General features: G+C 36.1%; 1 protein-coding gene across 2 annotated transcripts; it reads left to right on the forward strand.

Moving 5' to 3' along the window:
- Window positions 1-6,528: 6,528 nt before the first annotated feature.
- Window positions 6,529-10,672, forward strand: LOC113282447 (ATP-citrate synthase alpha chain protein 2-like). Of its 2 annotated transcripts, none has more exons than XM_026531450.1 (13): window positions 6,529-6,810; window positions 7,082-7,200; window positions 7,479-7,655; window positions 7,765-7,926; window positions 8,349-8,429; window positions 8,649-8,700; window positions 8,824-8,938; window positions 9,050-9,131; window positions 9,345-9,440; window positions 9,525-9,626; window positions 9,876-9,992; window positions 10,090-10,206; window positions 10,354-10,672. In XM_026531450.1, the coding sequence occupies exons 2-13, from the start codon at window positions 7,102-7,104 to the stop codon at window positions 10,423-10,425; spliced, it is 1,272 nt and encodes a 423-aa protein (XP_026387235.1). In that variant the 5' UTR covers window positions 6,529-6,810; window positions 7,082-7,101; the 3' UTR covers window positions 10,426-10,672. The 2 variants fall into 2 exon arrangements, with proteins under 2 accessions (XP_026387235.1, XP_026387236.1); XM_026531451.1 differs by having other exon boundaries at window positions 7,091-7,200.
- The last annotated feature ends 238 nt before the right edge of the window (window positions 10,673-10,910 follow it).

The raw sequence follows: 10,910 nt of genomic DNA on the forward strand, positions 1-10,910 counted from the left end.
TCTTAAACAGATTCGTTCAATATTATGTACCCCATCAACCGTCCATGACTTATTCACTGTTATGTACCCACCAATTGTCCGTGATCAATGACTGTCCAGACAAACAATTTATCTCAATTGATCCAATGTATTTTTAATAAAATGGTTTGTAAATTAGATGGAGCCATGAATCTGGTGTTGATTTTCAACATTCGAGTGCTCATCAGTTTTGTACCCTAAATCACTTATTCGGGACTGCGCAACCTCGCTTCTTCTCTTCGAAGATATTAAGAACAAAAAGAAGAAGTGTTAACCGGCGGTAGAGAAGAATCCAATACATATAATTCAGTTCATGGGATATATCGAAAAAAATCTTTAGTTGAATTTGAAATCAAGTGAGAACTAGGCAAAAACATAGATATAAATGTACATGGGTTGGAGAAGATTTTTCTTTTCCCTTTATAATTAGGAAAATTGGCTATCAAGTAAGATAAATGACGTCTTCCCACACTATATCATATGGCCCATTTTGAGACATATTGATTTTTGCGTTCGAGACACATATACGTGTCTTTAGTGCTTCCACGTATATAAGAGTCTCAAATTGAAAATATGAGTTGCTTTAATTCTGATTTTTCAACTAATCTTACAAGTGTCTTAAATTTTGTACAAGTGTCTTAACCTTTTAGTATATATATATATATATATATATTATTTTAACTCCATTTTAATTTCATTTTAGTTCAATTTATTTTGGGTTATCTTAAATTAGACAGTATATTTAATTTATAGCATAATTTTTAATAAAAATTTGGTCTTAATTAGCCCACCTCTTTCTTTTGCCTTGTCTCTTTATCTCTTCCTTCTGTGTCTTTTTTTTTTATCTTCTTGCCTTCTTTCTTTCTTCTCTGCTCAAGGAAACCAGAAAAAAAAATCAGTGAAATCGAGTGAAAGATATCGAGAGAAACCAGAAATCAAACCAAAATGAGAAATTAAACCAAAAGTCTCGAACTGATTTGTGATTTTTTAAACCTAAAAAGTGGTATGAAAACCCTATTTTACAAATCAGATTCTTAGATTTTGTTAACCAGATCGATTTTTATTTTTAGCTTGAAACTCTCTGAAGAAGATTTGATTTGTTGAAGTAAAATGATTCGATTTTTACTTATAAGTGTCGCTTCAAACGTCTCAAACGATTCCGGACGCATGATTTGAGACACTTATATGTGTCTCTTAAATTCAAAGAAACATCTATAAATGTCCTAAAATCGTTGATTTGGTGTAGTGCCACCGTGCCACGTATGAAGCTGACCACCAGACCAATGTAGTTAATATCGGATATCGGTTTATCTCGGCCAGAACCGATACACTGGTACGACTTTATATCATGGATATTATCGTTCAAATATCGGTATAATATCGGTTCCAAATTTAGAGACTATAATTTTATAGCTACCATCAATTTTATCAAAAACACAAGAGTAACTTCAATAACTTTAAAGTTCACTACCTAAAATAATCAATAAACAAGTTCTAACTAGAAACAGGAGAGTAACTTCAACAATTTAAAAGTTTACTGCCTAAAATGGTAATTAAACAAGTTAAAAGTTCAAACCAAAAACAGGAGAGAACTTCAACAACTTTAAAGTTTACTACCTAAAATGGTAATTGAACAAGGATATTACAGTCTTATTCAAAATCATACGAGCCACTATTGATATCATCATCTTCAGTAACTCCATTAGCTCCATCAAGTAGTCCATAATCTGTGTCTAGCATCAATTGATCAGTATCATATCCATCATACTCAGAGTCGGTTGGGTAAGTAGACTTACTTCGAGAGCTACATGCACCTCTACTACCAACTGGCCGACTTTCTTCACCAAGAATATCTTGCAAATCATCCAAAGTTACATTATCACCTTCAACCGCCAAGTCTTCCAAGTTCTGTGGATCCAACCATTCATCATTTTCATCATGCTCATCAAGAAAAATAGGATCACGAAATATCCCCGATATATCGGCCGATACGGCTAATATCGGAAGATATTATCTTCAAGATATCGTATCGCCGATACAATGCTTATCCCACCGCTCCAAGGCCGATATCCGAAATATCCCCGATATATCGGCCGATACGGCCGATATTGACTACACTGCACCAGACCATTGGAGATTCGCGTATTAACTTAAACCAAAACACATAACTTATATAATTAAACCAAAATACATAACTTAATAATTAAATCGAAATACATAACTTAATAATCACCATCTTCCATACTCTGCCCAAAGATTCATTCTCAGATCATCTCTTCAAATGTCAAATTCTGGTTCTAAATGTAATATTAATCATTTGAGCATAATTCCTTGCATGGGCGCCTCTTTTTGGTTGAATCTCCGGCCTCAAATCTTCATAGTTAGTCCACTCCGAATCACGACGGGTTTCCTGAACGACCATGTTATAAAGAATTATGCAAGTGAGCATAGTCTTGTGCATTTCACGAGGACTCAACCCACGATATGGCCACAAATGATAGCGAACTTCCTCTTCAAAATTCCAAAAGCGCGTGCCACATTCTTCCTCGCTGCCATTTGAGAGGTGTTAAAATGCCGGTATGAACGACCCAATGCACCAGAAGGAGGCTGACGGTATAATTGAACCAAGGTGGACCATTTTGGGTGGATACCATCCGCAAGATAATACCCATGAGTGTACTGATGGTCGTTGATCATGAAACGGACCTGGGGGACAAATTTCATACTTCAGATCTTCAAACAGAGGCGACTTGTGCAAAACATTAATATCATTTTGTGAACCCAGAAGACAAAAAAAAACGTGTCATATCCAACAATCATAAGAAGCATCAGCTTCAAGGATAACAGTCGGTTTTGGATAATGACCCTTATATTGACCCGTCCAATAAACATGGCATCCTTGCCATACCCAGTGCATACAATCAAGACTACCTAGTATTCCTTGGAATCCCCTTTCCTCATTTTCCCTCAATATTTATCTAACATCCTCCTCGGTTGGTTTTCGTAAATATGTTGGACCAAAATGATTAATCATTACTTCACAAAACAATGAAAGGTAAGTGAATGAAGTTGTTTTACCCATACGAAGGTACTCATTGTTCGCATCCGCTGGAGTGCCATAACCTAGAATCCTTAAAGCCGAAGTAACTTTTTGTTCAGGACTACGACCTCTAATATTCAGTGCATCAAACTGATAATTAAATTGTGGTTCTACTCGACTAAGCTTTTCAATAATCTTTTTCACCAGATAACGAGGCATGCGGAATTGACCTTGAAAATTTTGATCAGAGTACACACAATTGGGAAGAAAATAATCGTGCATCAGCTTCTGATGGTAAAATTCCCTCCCTCGATATGTATACCTTCTTGAGAATACTTCTTGTGGCTCTGGAACTCTAGGTATTTGGCCCGTATGTACAAGCATCAAACTGTCGATTAGTTTATTATCTTCAGCTTCCTCATCATCAAGTTGTTGCAACCTCCGTTGATGCATTTCTTGCTGTAATCTAACCCGATTCATAATAACATTCCTTTCTTCATAGGATCTCACCATTGATGATTATGAAATTTAAAATCGAGAATAAAGATAGACAAATTGGTGAAATATATATAGAATTCGAAGTAGATGTGAGTAACTTGGAGATGTAAAAGGGTGTATATATAGGAACCATCAAGGGGGAAAGAGTTGTTGCAAAATAACTTGGTCGAAAATCTTAATATCGTCAACGATACTATTTATATCGCGCGATGGGATGTATGACGCCAGCTATACTCAGAATATCGCCAACGTTCTGGATAATAACGGTCGATAGAAACTCTCTCGCTCCGTGGTTGTCCCATAGTGGCGCAACTCGTTTGCCATGCCACCTGGTATGCCAAACAGATTTTTTTGGGGTGCATGTGCATAGGAATAACCCTCAGGGGAAGGGTAATTGAGTAACTTTACCCATATTAGACACCCCTTAGTCCACTACTTTGGTTGGGAACAAAATAAATATATCCCAATTAATCTGGGTATACCCCAATTTGGCCAGGTTTTTTGTGCTTCTGATTTTTGACATTCACTTATGGTTTTAGTATCCAAACACTAGCATATTATGAATAATTTCTCTCTCTTACCTGAGGAAATAGATTCAACTATGTGCCACAACATCACTCCGTATAATCTGAATCAGAATGTACAAACAGATTATGGGAAGATCATTAAAATATGCACTCTGCGAGATCCCGAAAGCTTGACTTACTATATTGCTCTGACTATGATGGATTTTGCAGGAAACATCAATGATACCAGAGGACATCCAGGACACTCTGGAGCTTGGAGAGCAACAGGAGGTGCAGACCTAGCCTTCCAATGGGCCAAAGAAATGCAGCACACAAGTATATAGATACAAGCTGAAACCATGGAGACTCTAGTTCGGTTCAGTTACTCTACCATAAAGCTATCAAAGGAATATTCCATCCAAGTTACTATGAAAGAAGTAATAGTGAAGAGGAGGACATTAATAGTGATATCAATCCAGTTACTTTTGTTTTATTAAGTCTTAAGCTCATCCATCAACTTCAAAATATGGATTCGTTTAAAATTGATCTTTTATGTAAAAACAATGATGGTAGGATGAGCAGTCCTTCCATTGAAAACTCTATGTATCAGTCTTAGGTGCTTCTCTGGTAGCCTAAGAGCCTGTTTGGTATAGTTTTCAAAAACAGTTTTCCACTGTTTTAAAACATACCCTTTTTTCCTTGTTTTCATTTTCTAAAAACTGTTTGGTAAACTGTTTTTGAAAACAAGGAAAATCAACTAAATCAGATCAAATGTAAAGATTCGTCTAAGAGATAGTGATATTAGCCATGACTCACTTGCAGTCATTCCCCCGATCTCTTACTTTGTTCTGAAAACACAGAAAACAATAATTTGTTGTTTTCATTTTTTTGTTTCCAAAAACATAAAACAGATAGAAAACATTTTCTGAAAATGCCCCCACCAAACACGTTTTCTCCTATTTTCTGTTTTCTCTGTTTTTAAAAACAGAAAACTGTTTTTGAAAGCTATACCAAACAGGGGACCCTGATTTTGGGCATACCAAAATCTTTCAAGGCATACAAAACAATAGTCCCATCTTGGGTGACCTTATAAGGGGTACCCTATGGGTAGTTCAATTACCTATATACCCTTAATATAAAAATTTAAAATCAGTTTTCTAATCAAAATCAATTTCCCTTAACATCTCTTCTTCTTCTTCCTCCTCTAGCCGAACTCTTCCCCCTCCTGCGAAAAAAATTCATCATCGTGATTAATTGTCGATTCGTAAAAATTTGATTGTCGATTAAACTCAACCACATAATGACTCGTACAAAGAAAACTAGGGACTAGGCAAACCAAATCGTCTTCTAATCCATCAATTGAAGAAGAAGAACCAATTGAAGATGAAGGTGTAGAAACTGAAAGTCAACCACCAATTGAACCAGAAACTGAACCAACTGCATCTCCAACTCCGGAAATAAGGATAAGAAAGTAAGTTTTACAAACCCAATCTCCTATTTGTTGTTTTTCATCGATTAAATGACGGTTACAGTGTTGGGTTCGGCTCAAAATTGAGTTGCATTTTTAGCCGAATTGTTCATCACAAAAGCTTCCTGTAAGTGTATATGAACAATTCGGCTTAAAATTTCATGAAATTTCAAGCCGAACCTAGTCACAGATAGAGATGCATAGGGGTTCGGCATATTCGATAATCATAATATGTGTCGAACCTAGCAGATTTATGAGGTTCGGCTATTACGATATTCTCAATATGTGCCGAACCAATAACAATATTTTAACCCAAAAAATAACAAATTGATGTTCGGCTCATACGATTTTCGAAATATAAGCCGAACCAGTAATTATTATTTTTCTGGGCTATTCAGGATGTTGTTCGGCTCATAGATGTGAGCCGAACCGTTCATCAATTGGTAGATTCGGCTCATAGATGTGAGCCGAACCTCAACATGTTTCGCCGAACCATGATCAAAAAAATCATCTAAACAACCTTTTATAATTCTGAAAATTATCTTAATCACTAAACAAAATATTTAATCACTAATCGATATTACTAACACTAATCGTAAAGGGCAGATTTGCCATTAAAAAAAATTGGGTTAAGGGGTAATCTGATTTTGCTATTTCACAACCTTTTTTGTATCCATATGGTATGCCTTGAAAGATTTTGGTATGCCCAAAATCAGGGTTCATAAGTTTCTCCAAACACTCTCTCAACGAACTCAATCTCGGAGCCTCAAAATGACTGAGCACCTGGGCCGCTGTTTGAAAGTTGAAAGGGAAGTAAATAAAAAAGTTCAATAATATTAGGGAGACATCCATTTCCTACCAAACTATAAAATATTGGAGCACGGTACTGATTTCCGATAGAGCACACTAATGTGTGCATGCGTGTTCCTTTTTATGGTCTAAGATGCTACAAGTATAACTAATTTGTTAGGTGTCGAAATCTTAAGGTGAGCTGACATTACGAGATAAGTACCAGAAAACTTATGTGAGATTTGAGAACAACGGTTAGGTGAGGCATCACTCACCACTCACCAGTCTTCTTTCATCTCTCTATTGAAATCTTGATCCAAAAATTAACAATTCCCGCGAAAATATTTATTTTTTGTTATTATATTAATTCTTCGGATCCATAAATAGAGACAACAACAAACACGGGACGTAGAGATCTCATTTTCTTTCTTTCTCTTCAACCGTAAGTTCTGGTTGTTCTTTCCTCCATCTTACAGTACCCAAAAACAAAGGTATGAATCTAGAGTTATGCAAATTTGTTCTCTAAGTTTCAAATCAGTGTTTTTGTTCTTGAATCTCGAATCTCTTTTAGATCTATGTTCAGTCACATATTTGTATTAAGATCCGATAAATTTGATAGTTTAAATTATCAGATTTGAGTTTGGAAATGAAAATTAGGTGTAGTTTGACGAATTTTTGTGTTAGATCTTTCGATTTGGCAATTTTTGTGCAGATCTCTTTGTTGATTTGATTTTTGTTTATCTTGAGTTGAATGGTTTGTAGTTTGTGAAGGTAATTAAGAAATGGCAAGAAAGAAGATCAGAGAGTATGATTCGAAGAGGTTGTTGAAGGAACATTTTAAGAGATTGGCTGGTTCTGAATTAGCACTCAAATCAGCTCAGGTACAAAACTTCTATAGATCTGAAGATTTTATCCTTACAGGTTTTGTAAAATTGTATCATTTGATATCGATTTTCAGATCCTCTTGTTTTTGAATTGTAAATTCGAAGCGAGTGTTAATTGGATTAGGATGTGATAATTTGTGGTTTGAATCTGTAACACTACGTGATGTTTCTACTTTGAAATTGTGCTAGTGATTTGTACTTGGAGTCTGGAAACATAGACGAATCTTTGAGATTTTGAATTACTGATTGATATATGTTTATTTGTCTCTCTTAAGGTCACGGAATCAACTGATTTCAATGAGCTAGCGAACAAAGAACCATGGCTTTCATCCAGTAAACTGGTTGTGAAGCCTGATATGTTGTTTGGTAAGCGTGGGAAGAGTGGTTTAGTTGCCTTGAACCTCGATTTGGCTCAAGTTGCCAGCTTTGTGAAAGAGCGTCTTGGAAAAGAGGTAATCAAATTGAGCAATATGCAATTTTATAATATATATATATATATATAGAACTACTGTAGAGATTTATTAGTATTATGTTTATATACGGACCATTCTTGATTTGCAGGTAGAGATGGGGGGTTGTAAAGGACCAATCACTACATTCATCGTGGAACCCTTCATCCCACATGATGAAGAATTTTATCTCAATATTGTTTCTGAGCGCCTAGGATGTAGCATTAGCTTTTCAGAATGCGGAGGAATTGATATCGAAGAAAACTGGGACAAGGTATGCCTGACTTGACATGCACATGCACATGACTGATTTCCTTCACATGCACCACGTGCACATGTAAGTCAGAATATGTGATACTCTTTGGAGTCTTGGATACACATGATTTTTTGAACATGAGATGAGAAAAAAAAACTGGAACAAGGTATGCTTCACTTGACATGTGTACACATCACTGATTCCTTTCTCATACACTGCATTCACATGCAAACAAGAATATGTTACATTCGTTGAAATGTTTTCACATTTATAGATTTTTCAAACATAAAATTGACGCTTATTACCGTATGAAGAAAATTTGATTGAGATAATAGGAGAGTCATTATCGAAAGGGGTTAATCCCTTCTTTAAGAAGTGCTGCGCTTTTTATAGTTGCTTGGTTATATACAGATGCTAACCTTGGATTTCACTTAATCCAGGTCAAAACCGTATTCATCCCAACCAGAACAACTTTTTCTGCGGATTTATGTGCTCCTCTGGTTGCAACACTCCCGTTGGAGGTAATTATAGTCAGTGAATGCTAACTTACTCGTTTTGGACGCTATCTTGTAATTATATTGTATGGCATAAGCATTAACCAGTGCTGCAGTACTAATTTTGTGTAGTTTCCCTTTGTAAGGCATCGCATTTGGTGTTTAATTTTGATCTTTATTTATTTGGAAGCTCATTGTGTATTCTGATCTGAAGTCTCAGTCTTGATATTTGTTCTCTTGGTTCAGATCAAGGAGAAGATCGAGGATTTCATTAAAGTGGTGTATTCTATATTTTTAGGTATGCTTGTTTCTGCAACGTATCTGTTACTGTTTCCTATTCATCTGTAGTTTGTGCTCAAAGTTCTCAACTTCATAAATTATATAGCCAGGAACTAATATTTTGACTCTGCTACATAATCAGATCTAGATTTCACCTTCCTAGAGATGAATCCTTTTGCTTTGGTCGATGGAAAGCCATACCCATTGGATATGAGAGGAGAGTTGGATGACACTGCCACTTTCAAGAACTTTAAGAAGTATGTTCCCTATTAACATGTGAACTAAAGAATGCTACACAGAGAAGTGTTAACTGTAGTATAAATATTTTATTCAATGAATTTCTTCTTATGCATTAACTACTCCTGCAGGTGGGGTAACCTTGAATTTCCAATGCCATTTGGAAGAGTAATGAGTCCTGCTGAAAGCTTCATTCATGGGCTGGATGAAAAGGTATACACCGATTAGTTATGTTCTTTTTGGTCAAATACCAATGATCTAGGTGCCAGATGATCTAACATATATAAGACATCCTTAATAGATTGAAAGAGTTCAAGGTTCACGACTTTAGTTCGTTTGGACATTATGGAAACTCCTATCTTCAGTTGGCGTGTTTGTATGGTGGTTAACGCACTCAAGAATTCCTAATCTATTCTTTACATGCAGACAAGTGCATCTTTGAAGTTCACAGTTTTGAACCCAAAGGGACGAATTTGGACTATGGTAGCAGGAGGAGGTGCTAGTGTCATCTATGCAGACACGGTATGGTCCGCGTTTCATACAATTAAGGTCCTTAAGTTTTCTTCTTTCCTGGATCTTTATGTTTACACAAAATTGCTTGATCAGGTTGGAGATCTTGGTTATGCTTCTGAGCTCGGAAATTATGCCGAATACAGTGGAGCACCAAATGAACAAGAGGTGTTGCAGTATGCCAGAGTTGTTATTGATGTAAGAACTTCCTTCCAACTCTAATCTCCTTGCATCAACCTTCCATATTAGTTTTCTAGACCTGTTTTTTGTTTTTATATGAAATTGTGAACTTTAACAAATCACCTACAGTTACATGATAGTGTTCCAAGATTCTAACAGAAAATGCTCAGCATGCACAAATTGCTCGAATTTCATATTCCGACTCTGCCAGACTTGAGACTTTCAATTCTATTTTAGTATAATGATTCAATGTATCACTGGTTGCAGTGTGCAACTGCTGAACCCGATGACAAGAAGAGAGCTCTTGTGATTGGAGGAGGAATTGCCAACTTTACTGATGTCGCTGCTACATTTAGTGGCATTATCCGAGCTTTAAGAGAAAAGGTAAGCTACTACGTGGTCTAGTTGCACTTCTCTCATGCGGTGCTTTCCTTTTCATCTCTCTGATAATCATTCCTGTTAAATGTATTGGATAAAAAAGGAGGAAAAGCTTAAAGCTGCAAAAATGCATATATATGTGAGGAGAGGGGGACCAAACTATCAGTTGGGTCTTGCCAAGATGAGGAGTCTCGGTGAGGAAATCGGTATTCCTCTTGAAGTAAGATAACAATTCCTCAAACCCTGTAACCATTTCTTCTATTTTGTTAGTTATGCATCTGTGATGACATTATAAAACTGTTAAATTCAAATTTACTAAATGCACCAATATAAATATTAATTGGGCTTGTGTTGTTTTCCTGAACAGGTGTTTGGTCCCGAAGCAACTATGACTGGCATATGCAAACAAGCAATAGACTGCATCACTGCATCAGCATAAACTTGTCATGACCAGGAAAATGATCTGTTCTTTTCTCATTAGATTCAAATTTCTCATTTCTTATGTGTTTTTCTTCAATGTAATAAGTACCTGAGTATGTGATCAATTGTCATTAGCATTATTGTTTTCCAATTAGACTACTACTATTATTTTAGTGATTGTGAAAGTCTTACCTCCTAAGTACAATGTATTTAGGCATTCATAGAAATGTAATTCGTTTTTGTTCAACACAAGTCAGTTCATGAAATACTTCTGTTCTGTTTTAAACACCAATCTTTTCGTAGTATGCTACACTCCCCCTAAGCTATTGGGAAGGAGATGGGACCAGCCACTACCCACTCCAAACAAACATGCTTATGTGCGTATATTTTTTTTCAGCGAGTTAGAGAGAGAGGATTTTTGGCGACGACAGTCGTCCAGAAAATTTAGGGCGTGTTTGGGAACCTGGATACAACCAAGGTTGGTTTATCCCTATAAGTGTTTGT

This window comes from Papaver somniferum, chromosome 5, assembly GCF_003573695.1.
Source record: "Papaver somniferum cultivar HN1 chromosome 5, ASM357369v1, whole genome shotgun sequence".
In the NCBI taxonomy this organism is placed as follows: Eukaryota; Viridiplantae; Streptophyta; class Magnoliopsida; order Ranunculales; family Papaveraceae; genus Papaver; species Papaver somniferum.